Below are 17,930 nucleotides of genomic sequence, written 5' to 3' on the forward strand. Positions count from 1 at the left end.
TTTTTTTTCATAAGACATAACCTTATAGCTGAGCTAAGGAGAAACAAGGCACACAGATCCAAATGCATGCAGATCCAGCTATCAGCAACTCATCTTAGATCTTCTTCCATTCCCCATTTGGGCTTCATTCTCTAAGACCCCTTGGCCTTTAGGAAGGTATAGTATTTAAGTAATACTTCTTTCCCTTCCGAATCCCTGAGCCTTGGTCCTTATATAAGCTGAGAGGTTTCCAGGACCTAATGCCTTCTTGTCTTGGCTCATATGCCTTTATTTATAATTGTGATGAAATTGAAAATCCCAAAAGCTTTGATGAGCTAGGCAATTTAGCTGATCTTTGCATGCACTCCTGTGAGGAAACTCTTGGCTACCTAATTTTCGATTCCAAGGGTGTGGAATTTCCTAGCCTAAATAATTGAGCAGCCTACAATGAATAGAAATTCTCTGTTCTCTGATGATATAATATCGTGAACTCTGCCCCCTTACCTTCCCTGCTATGTGCCTCTTATTGCACCACACTTATGCAGGGTATTCTGTGCTCACACAGGTATGTGTCAGCCATGACCACCCCGGCTCGTATGTCACCTGTAGATTTCCACACGCCAAGCTCCCCCAAATCGCCCCCTTCGGAAATGTCTCCACCCGTGTCCAGCATGACGGTGTCCTTGCCTTCCATGGCGGTCAGCCCCTTCGTGGAAGAAGAGAGACCTCTACTTCTCGTGACACCACCAAAGCTGCGGGAGAAGAAGTTTGACCATCACCCTCAGCAGTTCAGCTCCTTCCACCACAACCCCGCGCATGACAGTAACAGCCTCCCCGCTAGCCCCTTGAGGATAGTGGAGGATGAGGAGTATGAAACGACCCAGGAGTATGAGCCAGCCCAAGAGCCTGTTAAGAAACTCGCCAATAGCCGGCGGGCCAAAAGAACCAAGCCCAATGGCCACATTGCTAACAGATTGGAAGTGGACAGCAACACAAGCTCCCAGAGCAGTAACTCAGAGAGTGAAACAGAAGATGAAAGAGTAGGTGAAGATACGCCTTTCCTGGGCATACAGAACCCCCTGGCAGCCAGTCTTGAGGCAACACCTGCCTTCCGCCTGGCTGACAGCAGGACTAACCCAGCAGGCCGCTTCTCGACACAGGAAGAAATCCAGGCCAGGCTGTCTAGTGTAATTGCTAACCAAGACCCTATTGCTGTATAAAACCTAAATAAACACATAGATTCACCTGTAAAACTTTATTTTATATAATAAAGTATTCCACCTTAAATTAAACAATTTATTTTATTTTAGCAGTTCTGCAAATAGAAAACAGGAAAAAAAACTTTTATAAATTAAATATATGTATGTAAAAATGTGTTATGTGCCATATGTAGCAATTTTTTACAGTATTTCAAAACGAGAAAGATATCAATGGTGCCTTTATGTTATGTTATGTCGAGAGCAAGTTTTGTACAGTTACAGTGATTGCTTTTCCACAGTATTTCGGCAAAACCTCTCATAGATTCAGTTTTTGCTGGCTTCTTGTGCATTGCATTATGATGTTGACTGGATGTATGATTTGCAAGACTTGCACCTGTCCCTCTGTTTGCTTGTAGTAGCACCCGATCAGTATGTCTTGTAATGGCACATCCATCCAGATACGCCGCTCTTGTGTATGAAGTTTTCTTTGCTTTCAGAATATGAAATGAGTTGTGTCTACTCTGCCAGCCAAAGGTTTGCCTCATTGGGCTCTGAGATAATAGTAGATCCAACAGCATGCTACTATTAAATACAGCAAGAAACTGCATTAAGTAATGTTAAATATTAGGAAGAAAGTAATACTGTGATTTAAAAAAAAAACTATATTATTAATCAGAAGACAGCTTGCTCTTACTAAAAGGAGCTCTCATTTACTTTATTTGAATTTATTTTTCTTGACAAAAAGCAACAGTTTTAGGGATAGCTTAGAAAATGGGTTCTGGCTTGCTATCAGGGTAAATCTGACACCTTACAAGAGGACTCAATGTCACTTTCTCTCTGGGGGAATGATCCAGCCGCTTATCTTAGTTGACGATCAAACCACGGCTGATAAAGGTGCAATCATTTCTGACTTGTATTTTTCACTGATTTTGAAGCTAGTGATTGGTTGTGTCTTCTTGGCTCAAAAAGAAGCATATTACGGCACAAAAAGCCCAGCCCAGACAGCACATGCAGCATTTTGTCTGAAATACTTCTAGAGTCAAACATGCCTGCTGTACATAGCGGTGACTTGTCATCATAGGGAAGTATTTCCATCATAGAGTGTTCAGAAGGAGTGACTGTATAGGTGGAGAGAAGCTTAGTGACTAGGTTGAAATTTTAAAATGTGGATGACTACCCCTTTCTCCTCCTTATTTTTATTTTATTTTTCCATGTTGCCTTGATCAGGTCATAAGTATGCATGAACATTTTTTATCAGGAATGGCCGATGTGTATGTGATTTGTAATCACAAGTAATGATTCATCAGGAAATGTCGATCCTGTTGGAAGACAGTGACCCCCACCTCTGTCCTGACCTCTCCATTTACAGGCTCTCTCACCCATTTCCCCCACCTCCTTTAATTTTTGCTTTACTGTCATAAAGTAGGACTAAGATTGGTCTAAGCATTGCATGTTCTCTTGTGATGGTAAATCCAAAGGAAGGCCTGTAAGTATTAACATTTGAAATAACTGCTAATTCAGGAAAATGGAAGAAAAAAATTATTTGAAACACAGAACCCATTTCATGGCCTGCCTGATATCTGTGAAATCAGGGCTGGAGCTTTACTTAGGATTCACATGGCCTCCTAGGAACCATGGGATGAATGGGAAACAGGTTATCGGGGAGTTCATGAAGTCAGTGAGAGTAATTGCTTCTTTCTTGCGGGTGAACTGAATGTATTTCTTCACCAAATCTTGATGTTAACAATTAAAAAGAAGAAATGACATGCAAGTAGGTCTTAGCAGAAAAATGCAGGCTGGGCATCAGTCATGTTGTTACGCTCCCACATGCTCCTACAATCCACAGAGATGCCTGTCTGCAGGTTCTTGAAGTTACTGTTAGTATTTGGTATCTCAAATTTTCAGTCACTGTTCACATGCCACTTTCTCTGTGCCCAGTGGTATCCTCATTTGCTTTTTAACCTACACTGAGGAGCCTTTGTCAAGTTGCAATGATTTTCCAATTCTGCAGTCATGAGTAAGCTCACGGCATGGGGAAGAAGACAGTCAGTCCAATGAAGTTCTCTAAATTATTTTAACATTGCCTTTGAAGGCCTTGACTCATCCTTAGCTATTTCAATAAAGAAATTCCTACCATGAATTTAAAACCCTAAAAATTCTGTTTCAAATTCTTTGGGCATTGGGGTACTCAGATGTCCCATCGTGGAAGAATTTTAAGAATAAATAGAAGTTTCTGTTGAGAACCATGAGCGACATGTTTCTTAAAATGAGAATTGCTATGCATTTTTAAATTGCAAATATATATGAAAATCGAAGACAGGAGGAAATTGTATTTCTAACTTGATTCTGATCGTTCACAGAGGTGGCATATTATTATAGTTGGGACGTCCTTTGCACCCTTGATAAAAAAGGCCAACTGACTGCTCAGCGCCACCTGCCAAGGCCACTAGATTTTTGTCCACAGGGATATCTCTGTGACGCTTGTCACATCACTCTCGACCACCTCTGTTAATCAATTCCGGCAGTGCAGTGGCGATCGGAGTGTGAACCTATGTTCCCAGCATATGGAAAGCTATCTTGGGTTTTAAGGTGGTAGAAATTGCCTAGGAGTTTGACAGCAACTTTGTTTCCCGGGTCTAAAATCGTATCCCACTGAGATGTATGCAGTGGAGCATAATACATGCAAATACATGCAAAACTCCTTTTGTTTCACCTAAGATTCACTTTATATCTTACTTTCCCTTCCTGCCTAGTATGACTTTTGCCCCCAAGAGTGCCTGGACAGCATTCAAGTTTCTACGAAATGATCCTCTGTGTAGGTGAATGTGTCCCAAACCTGCTATCTCTTTCTTGTTTCAGTGTGACTGTCTTGTTAGAGGTGGAGTTTATCCAGGGTAACTTGCTCAGTAACTATTCCTTTTTATGGCCTGGGGTTAAAGGGCGCATGGCTCACATTGGTGAAAATAAGGAAGGCCTGGTCTTATCTTGTATTAATAATACTGGCTGCATTCCACCAGCCAGAGATTTCTATCTGCGAAGACCTATGAAACACTGAAGAGAAATGTAGGCAGAAGGAAATGGCCACATACCACAAGTTCTATTATATATTCTTTTGTAAATACATATTGTATATTGCTTGGATGTTTTCTTATACCATTTACTGTCTTTATGAGTTAATGTCAGTTTTTACTCTCTCAACTTACTATGTAACATTGTAAATAACATAATGTCCTTTATTATTTATATTTAAACATCTAACATATAGAGTTGTTTTCATATAAGTTTAAGATAAATGTCAAAAATATATGTTCTTTTGTTTTTCTTTGCTTTAAAATTATGTATCTTTTCCTTTTTTTAAGAATAATTTATTGTTGAGGAGAAAGAATGTATATGTAACTGAAACTATCTGAAGAATGCACATTGAAGGCCGTGAGGTACTGATAAACTAAAGAATTTATTATTCAAAATACTAAGCAATAAGTAATTGTGATTTATTTAAAGTTTTGTCCATTTTCCATGAAAGACATACTGCAATAAAAATGCTACTCTGTGGAGACCTGGGAGTGTTGCTCAGCAGACTACAGCTTCAGTCTGTTAGACCAGCACCTTTCATCTCATTCCCATAGTTGTGCTAATTTAGGATTGTGTTCCATGGACCCCATGATCACCATGTCTATACGTTGCTTCTTGTCTGTCCATTGCTTTTGCCACACCACCTGTTCTCAAATCATCTCCTCCCTACCAATGCTGTTTATCACTTTCTTCCTTGTTGAAGAGGCCACACAACCAGACTGTACTATGATTCCTTTTTCCTCCATGCACAATAACAGAGAGAGAATATTCTAGGGCATGACTGCCTGGATCCTGGCTGTTGCTATGTTTTGTAGTGACAGTAAGAAACTCCTTCAGACTAATGAAAATGTCAACGTGCCATTCAATCACGAAAGGCAACGAAAAATGCTTTCATGGTTCAAGTAGTCCAATGGCCCATAGTGGCCTAAAAGGCAGCCAGTTGACACCTGGCCATGCTAAGCTTCCCTATAGCATCCGCTAATTGACTTTCCATTGGGCCCACAATTTATGGATTCACAATTTTAAAAGAGGAGAAGGCCAAGTTGGGTTCATTCCCCTTATTCTGTCAATAAAACAAATCAAACTCCTGTCTAACTGCTCAGGGAGGAGCCTTTGCATGAGAAAATTCTCATATTCTAAGACTGAGTCATAGAAATGAGGGTATTACTTGTCTTATTGCAATTAACCTAAACAAAAGCCATATTTTAACAAATAGATATTTGCATGGTACCTTTCATATATTTCAAGCATTTCAGTCATTATTGCAGGTAGGTTAAGAGCTTCTGAAGTATATGGAGTAGAGGTCAGCAATCCTTTGGGATGAACAGTGGCCTCCTTTGGAGTTTGGGGGTAACCTGAGACTTCCCACCAATGTCCACCTCCATCTATGTACCCAATTCCTACTACCTAGTTACGGCTCCTCTAGGATCATTTCCAAACACTCTGGATGTCCAGGAAATTTAAATTGTAGTTTTTGACTGAGCTAGTTTTTCCTATTTATATTAATACATTTTCAAAAATGCTTGAAATCTTCACATTTGCAACAACTTTAGTTTGCATGCACATACAAACACATAGACAAAAATTCCAGACACTCTCCAAAAGCCACCACACTCTTTCACTTGCTCTGTAGTCATTTAGCCAACCAGCCATGCAGAGAATATTTAAAACTTAAAGATTGTGACGTTATTCTCAGTTTTTGCTGAGGCTTTGTACCCAAATTGAACACTATAAGCAGCTATCATAGTAATTTTGGTTAAAATTGTTTGCCTGGGATATAGTATTTGAGGCAGAAGCACGTGTGAAGGAGGTGAGGTGGTTTGGAAAGAGTGAAGACTCACATGCAGCCAGATTGAATGTCTGGGTAATTACTATAATTCTCCCTTCTTGGTTGAAACCATGTTCTCTCTTGATTTTCAAACCCAGGCTGCCTCTGGAAACAAGCAAACCTGAGTCTTTCCAACCTGAGTCTTCCCAATCATTAGATTTTTCTGTCCTAACGATGAATGACAAAAGGACTTGATGTTCACAATTTGGGGTTAAATAAGGCAGGTCTGAAATCTGGAGACTCAAGATGCTGGAAGGAGTGGAAAGTTTCGATGACTTTATATGAATCCCTTTGCACTCTATGTTTGGCTTGTCCTCTTTGAAACTGATTTAATAAAATAAATGTAAGGGAACTATTACTCAAAAGATTAACTTGGCAGGAAATACCAATACTTTCAGTTTATGAAAGACAAAACCGTCTTGTTGCTACAGGAAGCTGCAATATTCCTAACCTTTAAGGTTGTTGTTGAGTAGGGTGGCCATGCCCTCCCCTACAGGTATCTTTAGGTTCCTGTTGACCTCCTGGTACTATAACTGTTCGTCTTCTCTGGGTAGCTATTGATTTTGAACTTTAATGTGCTTCAAAACTTTATCTGCCAGGGAAATAGGAAAAGAGTTTTGTTACCTGGAGGAAATCTATTGTGATCTACCTGGGCTTTTTAAAAACAGACCAGGAGAAGGAAACCAGTAATTTTTAAAGAAGAGACAGAGAATGGGGTAATAGTTTCACCCAGGATCTCCTTCTAACCCTTTCCCTTCAAATGAACTTATTGGAATAGAATTGGAAAGAAGAAAGGACATCTCTGCCCACCCCACAGGATGCCAAAAAGGCTAAAGAATTACCTCTGTAGATTTAAACATTGTTAATGGCTTATGTATAGATTTGCTAATATAGACGGAAATGAACTATTAAATAAAAATCACATTTTATAATATTTTTATGGCTTAAAACATCCTTTATCTCTTTTTTGTTCTCTCTACATGATATGGTAAGTGATGAGGAAAATTTAGGCTCAGGAAGGTTAAAATCTTTCTTGGAGTTACACATCTAAGCTGCAGAGCTGACACTTGTACCCAGGTTTTCTGACTGCAAACCCAGTTTCTTTCTATTGTGTTCTTCCCCTTTCCCTGCCTCAAGCAGAAACAGGTTTTTTGTTTTCAACCTTTGTGTATACAGTATGTTACATCTACAGCTAAGTTTCTTTTTAGAAGAATGTGAGCCCTTCTAGCTTTGGTTTAGAGTGATTCTAGAAGCCAATTTCCTTGGCTTAGTGATTCTATGCACCTTTCCTAAACTTAGCTTTCTAAGGAAATGAAGTGTAGCAGTGAGAATGAATTCACAATTTTGACATGTAGGTAGCATCCTAAAGTGAAACCAGAGGAACTTTGTGGTCAAAGCACTCTCCCCACCACTTAGAAACTTACTGACTCTGGGCAGCTTCCTCCCCCAAGTTTCTTTCCTGATTTACAAGACTGTGGTGTGGTCAGGATTAAACTTGAATACATGTAAGGAAGTCTGAAAGTGTCTAACACATAGCGAGTATTCAGATGCCACCTTCTATTTGCTCCTTCACCTCCAGGTCCTTAAGTTTTGGAATCTAGGTTTCTCAGTTCCGAATGGATTGCCATTTGTACATCCCCATTGCACAATGGATCAAATAAACTTTATGTTATCATTTCTCCAACATAGTGCCAGTAAGCAAATCCTTTTTAATAACAACTGTATGTTGAGAAACATATCACCAAACAACATTTAACTTTGTAGCGTTAATAAGTTCTTTAGGTTTTGGTTTTGTTTTTGTTTTCTGAGACAGGGTCTTGATCTGTCACCCAGACTGGTGTGCAATGGTTCAATTTTAGCTCACTGCAACCTCTAACTCCTGAGCTCAAGCGATCCTCCCACCTCAGCCTCTCCAGTAGCTGGGACTACAGGTGTGCTCCGCCATGCCCAGCAATTTTTTTTTTTTTTTTTTGATAGGGACAAGGTCTCACTATGTTGCCCAGGCTGGTCTTCAATTCCTGGCCTTAAGTGATCCTCCTGCCTTGGCCTCCAAAAGTGTTGGAATTACAGGCATGAGCCACCACCCTTAACTTTATGTGTTTGTTTTTTTGATGCAGTATAAGTTCAGCTTGCTTCTTATGCAGCCATACCATTTCATGTTCACTCTCATTTTTAGCCGCTTATTACATTAGTGTTTTATTATTAATATAATTTAACAGAAGTTTACTAAACCATGACTCTGTAGAGTTTTAATAATACTACCTCCAAACGTCACTGCAAACATCTAGAAGAATGAACAAAAATGATCTTAAATCCACAGTGTATCTGTTTGTCTTAGTTTCTGCACAGGATGTTCAGACATATTCCATTTCTTTAAAAAAAAAAAATTTATATATATATATATAGGCCTGGCGCAGTGGCTCATGCCTGTAATCCCAGCACTTTGGGAGGCTGAGACAGGCAAATCACCTGAGGTCAGGAGTTTGAGACTGGCCTGACCAACATGGTGAAACCTCGTCTCTATTAAAATTACAAAAATTAGCCGGGTGTGGTGGCGCATGCCTGTAATCCCAGCTACTCGGGAGGCTGAGGAAGGAGAATCACTTGAACCTGGGAGGCAGAGGTTGCAGTGAGTCGAGAGCGTGCCATTGCACTCCAGCCTTGGTGACAAAAAAGGAAAACCCCTACAAAAAAAAAAAAAAATATATATATATATATATATATATATATAATCCCACCAAAAGTCTGCAGAGTGACCAAATTAGAGGAGTCTGGTTTCAGATTAAATTCTAAATGTGAGAAACCTCATCGCTCCCATGATCCATCCAATAATTCCTCAGGTCCTCTTCACTCTTTACTCCATGCATAAAACAGAATTTTTTTTTTCTCATCCTGGGTATGAAGCAATTAATAATTTATGGATTTAGTGTATTTGGATTCAATCCCTTCAAACTTCATACTACATCCAAGGTGGAAGTGACTTAAACTCTGATATCAATCATCAGGCTTGTAATACAGGCTTTGTTAATGGCAGGAGAGTCTAATAAAACTTCCTGTTCCTTATCCTTCATTTAAATGAAAAATTTTTTATTGAAAACAATCATAACTCTAGCTCATCATAAATATAATTCATGAGGACATTTTATTATTTTTATATTCAAGAAATAATATTATAGATGTGAACTTTGCACCTTTCTAATTATTATCATGAGTTAAGCTAATACTTGTCTTCTAGTCCCTAGACGATGATTCTTTTTTGCCTTACTGGAGGAGCCCTTGCCTTGAAGTGAGATGCTTCAACAGTAGAGGACTTCTAGTTTCTCCCAGTTGAGCCTAAAGTGAACTTTTCATCTTCTTCAGAGGAAGGGGCTTCCTTGATTTGTACTTTTGCATCTCCTCAGATAACACAAACAATTTTATCTTGGATCCCAAGTTCTCTTCACCATTAAGAATAAGGAAGAGAGAAAATGCTGCACATGACAGCCACCTACTCCAAGCTGTCATGCGCAGGGGGTTGGGTAACCCCCTGTAACCAGGTATCTTCCAATAACGAGATGACTCTGCCCTCACGCAAGAGTGTCCCCCACAAAGATTCCATCCTCCCTTTACTTTTTTTTTTTTTTTTGCAAAACACAGGCCTCCTTTAGTACCTCCTTAGTTTAAAACCCTTATCTTCCCAGCTCTTCCCTTCACTGATACCTCTGATTTCAAAAGTTCTGAAGTCCGAAGACCACACAATTTCAGACTGTGAACAGAAATTCAGTCAGAAATTATTGGGGTTAGAAAGAATTTAGAGAAATTGTATTGAACTAGAAAGTCCTCTTTGATTAGTGGTGGCCCTTTAGAAAGTTCTAGGGCAGAGTCCCATGGTGTTTCATCTTTTCCATGATTTGCTTGACCAAAAACTTCTCTTTCACAACATGAAATATGCTAATCCACCACACATTTTGGATTCTGCTCTGTTTGCCTGAGGTGTTAGATCTTTAGCCAGGACTGTGAAGGGAAGGAACTTGACTCTTTCCTGTTGAGCTATTAATGCAGAGTCAGTGAGATGAAGGGTTCTACTAGGGGTCAAAATCATGTCAGTTACCAAGCAAAGGAGCAACTAAGGGGAAACATCTCCTCAACTGGTTAATGGAGCCACATGTCACCCACTGATCAAGCCAGACCTGAGCAATAGTCTAGATTTCTCCCTCCACATCTAATTGGTGACAGTGGTGGTTGTACCACTGATAGGTCAAACAAGTCCACCCTCTCCTTCACAGCCTCACTGCTTCGGCTCTTGTTTATGCTCTTATCATCATCTGTCACTGGGCTCCATTTACCTCCTGACTCATCTACTTCCATTCACTCCCCTAGGCCATCCTTCATATCATGCTAGAAGACTCTGTCTAACTTGCAGACCTTATTGTGTCAATCTCCTGGTTATGGCCCCTCCATGGCTCCCCACCTGACATAGGAGGCCCTTCACAATCTGGCTTCTGTCACTCATAACTTGTCTCCAGCCTTCATTCTTCATTCTGATCTTATAGTTTTCTAGCTCCCAAATACACTACACCAGTGTTTATGAAACCCTAGTCATTGGCATATGAACTTTATGGTTATTGACATATTCATGTACCACCTGTATTATTTTTTGCATATCGTTTATTTTTAATTGACTACATTTTTAACTGCAATAAAGTAATTTCAACTAAAACTTTGTATCAATGCTGTGAATGGAAAACTGCTATCAGTTGCCATAATAAAAATAAAACTGTAAAAATAAATATAATAAAAATGAAACAAAGTTATTAACTTCTAACCAGATATTGTTGCCTGCTCAAAGTTCTGAGCAGTAAGCTTGTTCTCTGTTTGACACAAAGGGAGTTCAGAAAGTGTTAGAGAGATAGGAAATATTTTTGGGAAGCACAGAAAGATTTATTCCCTGAGTTAGCCAGGATTGAGAGGGAGTTGATAGGGCAGTTACTTCTATGGTTTTGTTCATTGTTATTTAATGCTTGATCCTAGAATCATCCTGCATACAACATTCAGTCACCCGCATATCTCAGGAAGCACAATATTGTGCTTGCTACATATCCCTGCCCTTGTTCTGTTTTACTGGAACTCCCTTCTCCATTCATCCTCCTGACAAACTTCTTTAACCCTCTCTCTGGATAAAGAGAATTTCCTTCTCTGGGAATCCTTCCATGACCTATTTCCAAGTTTCCAGGCCTTGAGTGTTCCTCCATTGCTATCTCATAGCATGCCATACACTCTCCAACACAGCATTTTCCATCTATCTCAGAACTTGTAGTTAACTGCAACTCCTCCCTCAGCAGACCATCCGTTCATTGAGCACAGACAAAGACACTGTCTTATTTGTGTATGCCCAGTGCCTAAGACAGTGCCTGGAATATTGTAGACACTGGACATCTAGAGACTATATCCCTGGCAGCGAGAGACTCAGGGCATTTACATAGGTTGGCAAGAACATGAGGAATCTAGGTGATCATAGTCACCTTTAAAGCTAAGATCAAGAAAAGAGTAACCTGTAAATTGTTACAACAAAATCAGAAACGTAGGAGTAGAACCAAGCTTGCTAAGTAATGGTCAAAAACACTATAGGTCAGAGTTCGAGGAATGGAGGTTTCAAAGTTTAGACTAGATTTTGCAGTGAATGCATGAGTACTAAATGTACATTTACGCTTGTCTTGGCTCCCTCTCCACCCAAGAACCCATGCTTAAAATTAACCCTTCATTTCTCTTCTTCCTCCTTCCCTCCCCTCCCACATCTTCTCAAGTTCTCAAAAATAAAGCCCTTTAGTTGAGCATTCTTCACTAGGTCAGGTTTTTTTTTTTCCTCAACTTTTATTTTAGATTCAGAGGATACATGTGCAGGTTTGTTTACATAGGTATATTGTGTGATGCTGAGGTTTGGGCTACGAATGATGCCATCACTAGGTAGCCAACATAATACCCAACAAACGGTTTTTCAACACTTTCACCCCCCTAGTAGTCCCCAGGGACTATTGTTCCCATCTTTATGTCCATGAGTACTCAATGTTTAGCTCCCACTTATAAGTGAGAACATGCAGTATTTGGCTTTCTGTTCCTGCATTAAAGCCCTTAGGATAATGGCCTCCAGCTACATCCGTGTTGCCTCAAAGGATATCATTTTGTTCTTTTTTTTAATAGCTGTGTAGTATCCCATGGTATATATGTACCACATTAAGTCAGCCTTATAAAGAAGATTTTGTTATTGACCATAGCATCAAACCCAACCTAAGTGCTCAGTCCTTTGAAGAGGTACAAATATATCCTTGCATAGAACAAGTTTTCCAAATGTGTGGGTTGAGTAAAACATATGAAATGAACATGCTGTATAAATCAGTGAAATATGTAATTTATTATTCTGGATAGAATGCTGATTTGCAAGACTAAGTGTTCAAGGATATTTTCTAGGTAATTCCTCTTCATAGGTAGGCACAGTATAACTATTTGCAAGGGAGAGGAAGGGCACCTAATATTACCACAGAAGACTTCTTTTCCCAATAGTTTGCCAGCCTGGAAATGTAGTCTTCTTTATTGATTAAAAAAATCTGTCAAATTGTCGACTTAAAAGTAAGGCTTTTTGTTTATTGGTTTACCTATTGATTCTAAGGCTAACTCCAAATTTAGTTACCCAAAGATTAAAAGAATATAGCCATGTGGTTTTTTTAAGCTTTCCTGTCCAATATACAAGCCCAGTTTTCTACCTGTTCATCAATGGAATTTTATGCAACTTTCAACTTTAAAGATAATTGGATAGGAAATACCTATAGAGCTTTTTGAAAATTTCAGTGAAAAGACATGTCCCTGGCATGGAGTTGATCACACCTGCAACCCCTGCCAATCTGTGCTTGTTAGACTCAGAATTAGTCTCCTAGGCTGCCTACTCAGTGATGCCTGAAGGTGCCCACACCTGGGACAACAGATACCACATTGCTCCTGACCTTCTAAATTCCCCACATAAAGTGCAGCAGGTTGACAACCAGGTTGATAGGGTTAAGTTTTGTGTTGCCACCCAAATCTCATCTTGAATTGTAATCCCCAGGTGTTGAGGGAAAGACTTGGAGGGAAGTGATTGGATTACGGGGGCGGGGGCAGTTTCCCCCAGGCTGTTCTCATGGTAGTGAGTGAATTCTCGCGAAATCTGATGGTTTTATAAGGGGCCCTCCTCCCTTCACTCCTCACTCTGCTCTCCTCCCACCTGTGGAGTAGGTTGTGTTTACTTCCCCTTCTACCGTGATTGTAGGTTCCCTGACACCTCCCCAGCCATGTGGAATGGTGAGTCAATTAGACCTCTTTCCTTTTTACATTACCCAGTCTCCAGTAGTTCTTTAGGTTAGTGTGAGAATGGATTAATACAGTGAATTGGTACCGCAGAGAGTGGGGTACTGCTATAAAGATACTCGAAAAGGTGTAAGCGACTTCGGAACGGGGTGATGGGCAGAGGTTGGAATAGTTTGGAGAACTCAGAAGAAGACATGTGGGAAAGCTTAGAACTTCCTAGCGACTTGCAGAATGGTTTTGGCGAAAATGCTGATAGTGGTATGTGCCCGGCAAGGTGTCATAGCTCCAGCACTGGGAAGTGGTTGACACGTGGGTTGGTAGAAAGAATTTACCAATGACAGTATAGGATTGAAAAAGGAAAGTGTATTAGAAAGGAAGAATGATACAAAAGGGTGCCGCAGAGCACCTCAGTGGGAGGACTGAGTGTACCACGGTGGATTTTTCCTCAGGAGCATTTATGGACTTTAAGGTAGAAGCTTAGGGTTGTGAAATGAGTTTTGGCATGGCATTCCAGAGATGCAGAGAAATTTTAATTATTATACTCATCAAAGTTGAAAGAGGCCTGGAACCAGATGCCAACTTTAGGTACTAGGGAAGTTTAATTACTTCTTATTTTTCTAAATAAGGAGTTTTGCCTCCGGATGGTCTGTTTAATAGTCACCAGGTGGTCTTTGCTCCCCTCTAAATTCCTCAGGCAAGGAGTTTTTGTCTCTGGGGCTTGTTCAATGGTCACCAGGTGATTTTGCTCTCCTCATTTTCCCTCTGACAAATATTTTGGTCAAATCTTTGACCCTTTATATTCCCCCATGCCTCATGTCTACCTGCTGCCTATTGGGGTCTCAAGAAAGGGAAAACACCATAGTGAAGAGGGGCGTTGAGTCTGTCTGGCTACTTCCTGCTGAAAGGGGAGCACTGAAGGAGATAGGTTGCGTTTTTCCCTTTCTTGTTCTCTGTCACGAAAGGAATGAAGGGTCATGAAAAACTCGTTCAAGGGTGGGGGATGGGGAGAAACTAGGTTCCATCAAGAGGCCCTACGTAAATGGAAGTTGCTGTTGCAGGCTGGTATTGGGATTGCATAGTCACCTGTAGGTGGAATCTCTGTAATCTGGAAGATACAAACTTAGTAAAAGCATTAAAAAGGTAAGGACCAAATATTCAAAGAATGACAAGGAACAAAGGTCCAAGGAATGGAAGAAGCCAAGTGATTTTTGGAAACCAATCAGTAACAGGTTTGATCCACTCTTGGTTACTTTGAGAAAGCGCGTGTAACCATCTGGCTTGTTTGAAAATGTCTTGAACATCAGTCTCCACTTCTCCAAACACATTAATGTAGGTGCAACAGGTTTTGTTGATGACAGCACAGTCTCCTCCTCATTCAGCTAGGAGGGAATCCAGAGCTTGTCTATTATCAAAAACCATTCCTGCTAGTGAGTCTAAAGACTTTTATATGGCTGATACACTTGCACTAATTTTTGCTAAGACTATTTCAAGGGAGGCAGTAAGTTCTAGTAGTATGATTTTATGGTAAGTAAAACCTGCCCAAGGAGCGAGAGTTGCAATAGTTTCTACAACTCCGGCCACAATAAGTTCTAGGCCCCTTTGTTCTCTTGAATGAAATTCTGAGTCGGAAGTTATGTTCAGGACAGTGACTTAGGTGGGAGCTGTTGTTCCTAGAGTACAATCACCATAATGAAGAGAATGATCCAGGTGGGTGATATGGTTAGCCTTTGTGTCCCCACCCACATCTCATCTTGAATTGTAATCCTCGGGTGTTTAGGGAGAGACCTGGTGAGAAGTGATTGGGTTATGGCAACGGTTTTCCCCATGCTGTTCTCATGATAATGAGTGAGTTTTCTTGAGATCTGATGGTTTTATAAGGGGCTCTTCCACATTTGCTTGCCACCTGTCGCCTCATGAACAAGGTGCCTTACTTTCCCTTACATCATGATTGTAAGTTTCCTGAGGCCTCCCCAGACATGGAAAACTGAGTCAAATTAAACCTTTTTCCTTTATAAATTATGCAGTCTCTGATAGTTCTTTATAGCAGTGTGAGAATGAACTAATACACAGGTATTGAAATACGAACAACCCAGGGGCTTGTACATGGTTAAATCTATAAAGCCGGAACATGTGTGCTCCAAAGCCAGGTCAGTGCTTTATTTATCTTATAAACTCACAGTCCAAAAGATTCATAGAGAGATCCTGTCCTACAAAAACTTTGAAAATTAGCCGGTCATGGTGGCATGGTGGATTCCTCTTGGTGGAATCTAGTGATGGACCTGTGGTCCAAGCTACTCAGGAGGCTGAAGTGGGAGTATCACTTGAGCCTGGGAGGTAGAAGCTGCAATGAACCATGCTCACATCACTGCACTCCAGCCTTGGCAACAGAGTGAAACCCTGCCTCAAAAAACAAACAAAAGATTCAGAATAAACCACTTAGATTAGTATAACTCTTTTTCTTTGAATTCACAAATTGAGGATGTAAAATGATTGAGCTTGTCCACAATCACTCAGCCAATAAAATGAAGACCTGAAGAGGAGCGGACAGCTCTTCAGCTATTATTAGGCCATGTGGCTAGTCATTCTTTAAAGCCCCTGAAGAAAATCTAGAGAGTAGTAACTTCCTGCTCTTTCTTGCTGATACTCATGTGTCAGCGTTCCATGTTGGAAGCTGAGAAACATTGTGCAGCTTTCTCTAGAATTTGCCTATGTTACGGTAAAAGGAAAATATGGTATAAAGAACATGAGCTCTGAGACCAGTGAGATCTAGGCTTACATCCTTCCTCTTTCACTCGGACAATTTGGGCAATTTTACATCCTTGAGCTTCAGATTCATTGTAGGGTTTACATTTGATCATTGTTTTATGCAAGCTTTAGTACAGAACGATGCCATATAGTAGGTGCTCAATAAATACCATGTCCTCCTTTGGGGCAATTTTCTTGTGTCAGAACGCTAGCTTTTCTGGCAAAGAGAAAGGGATAGGCACTGTTCCTGAGCTTAGCAGCCTCACTGATTATGGCTTGTCCTGCCCTTCAAGCTCCACTGGGGAAGCCAGGCAAGAATGTGTGTCATCAGGAAGCTGGGGTCCAGGCTCTGCTGCCAGGATGAAGGCCCATTTTGTTCCCCCTGCTATATCAAAACATAAGAGTACAAAGTTACTCAGAACTGAGTTAGCCCAGTAGAACAGATGTTTCATTTTCCTTGAGAACAAAACAATTTTACGAATTCAGAAATGGAAATGATAGTTTGCTCCATCCAATTAGCAGGAGCTAATTTAGATTTCAAGGTCACCGTGTACGGTGTCCTCCTCCTTCACATGCCCGGCACTTTGGCTGTACTCCCTCCCTGCTTCTGTGACTCAGCATCCATGCACACACCATAAACAATCACAATTTCCATTTTAGGATTTGGTCTTCTGGTGCTGTGCTACAGTTCCCATTTTTAGGAAATTGGTGCTTGGCAATTGATGAAAAGTTTCACAGAATATGAAGGTTATGGCACAGTTTTCTCCTGCCTTATGGCTTAATTTAATTAAATATTCTGTAATAGCTCTGCAGCAGACTTGTGCTGCAGAATGGGCTCCAATTTGCCCTATGGCAGCTGCAGGAGCAGAGCACCTATGAGATATGCAAGATGACTCATCAGCTGATGGAAACTGCAGTGAAACCTTTGCCTTTTCAACAGGATCAGGCAAGGTGACTGAGACAGCATCCCTGGGAATAGACACCTGGTAACTCAGCATCTACAAGATCATTTTAAAACATGCTTACAGTAAAGTAATCAGCAAAACCACTGTCTGACCTCGAAATTATTCTGTGGCTGCTGGACCTTGAAGACACTGATGGAGGCAGCTAAGTCCAGCTGTCTGGGACTTTGATCAACTATGTCTGCCCCGCTCAGTGTAGCCAAGACCTCCCTTACAGCAGGTTCTCTAGGGCAGGAGGTTCAAGCAGAGAAGTCAGGAGACCAAGATGCTGTTTCTTATTCTGGCAGATACCGAGTTACCTCACGTCTTTGCAGGCTTTCAGCTGTGAGCACATTCTGATATTTATTATCCTTACTGGGGACACACAGCTTCACAGATTTTTGTTTTTCAAACATGAAAAAAGAAAAACTCGAGGCCCTGAAGTCACAGAATGTTTTGGCAGCTATGTTCAGGCTTGATAGAAAGGCATCCCCATGGGGACGTAGCTTTTGTCTGGTTCCGTTTAATTTGCTATCTTCAGAAGGGAAAGATGGAGAGATAACCGGTTGGGTGGGGCTATGTGATGGAGATTTTCTGTTAAGATGGAAATGAGGGGAGCTTTAGGTAAGTGACAGATGACTTCCCAAGAAACTGCATGTAACTAGTCATGAACAACTTTGCAATCTAAGACACAAGTGACAGAGGTGGCCTAGGAGGCAATGCTCACATGTAGTCAGTTGGTACAGCCGTATTCCCTTGCAAGGTTGTAAAGGGGACCACTCTGTATTACTGCTCATAGCCATGGCTACACTGTCTGCCTATTACATGTTTAAGATTTTTTTTTTTTTTTTT

The 17,930-nt window shown here is 40.6% G+C and overlaps 1 protein-coding gene across 4 annotated transcripts in view; it reads left to right on the forward strand.

Moving 5' to 3' along the window:
- LOC116461984 (pro-neuregulin-1, membrane-bound isoform) overlaps positions 1-10,785 on the forward strand; it is a 231,432-nt gene extending 220,647 nt beyond the window's left edge. For 2 of the 4 annotated variants that reach the window (XM_032144112.2, XM_032144111.2), the window contains one exon: positions 545-10,785. In XM_032144112.2, the coding sequence (XP_032000003.1) occupies positions 545-1,199 (655 nt within the window). In that variant the 3' untranslated portion in view covers positions 1,200-10,785. The remainder of the gene's footprint in view (positions 1-544) is intronic. The other 2 variants (XM_032144113.2, XM_032144115.2) reach the window with 1 other exon arrangement.
- The last annotated feature ends 7,145 nt before the right edge of the window (positions 10,786-17,930 follow it).

This window comes from Hylobates moloch, unplaced genomic scaffold, assembly GCF_009828535.3.
Source record: "Hylobates moloch isolate HMO894 unplaced genomic scaffold, HMol_V3 SCAFFOLD_22, whole genome shotgun sequence".
In the NCBI taxonomy this organism is placed as follows: domain Eukaryota; kingdom Metazoa; phylum Chordata; class Mammalia; order Primates; family Hylobatidae; genus Hylobates; species Hylobates moloch.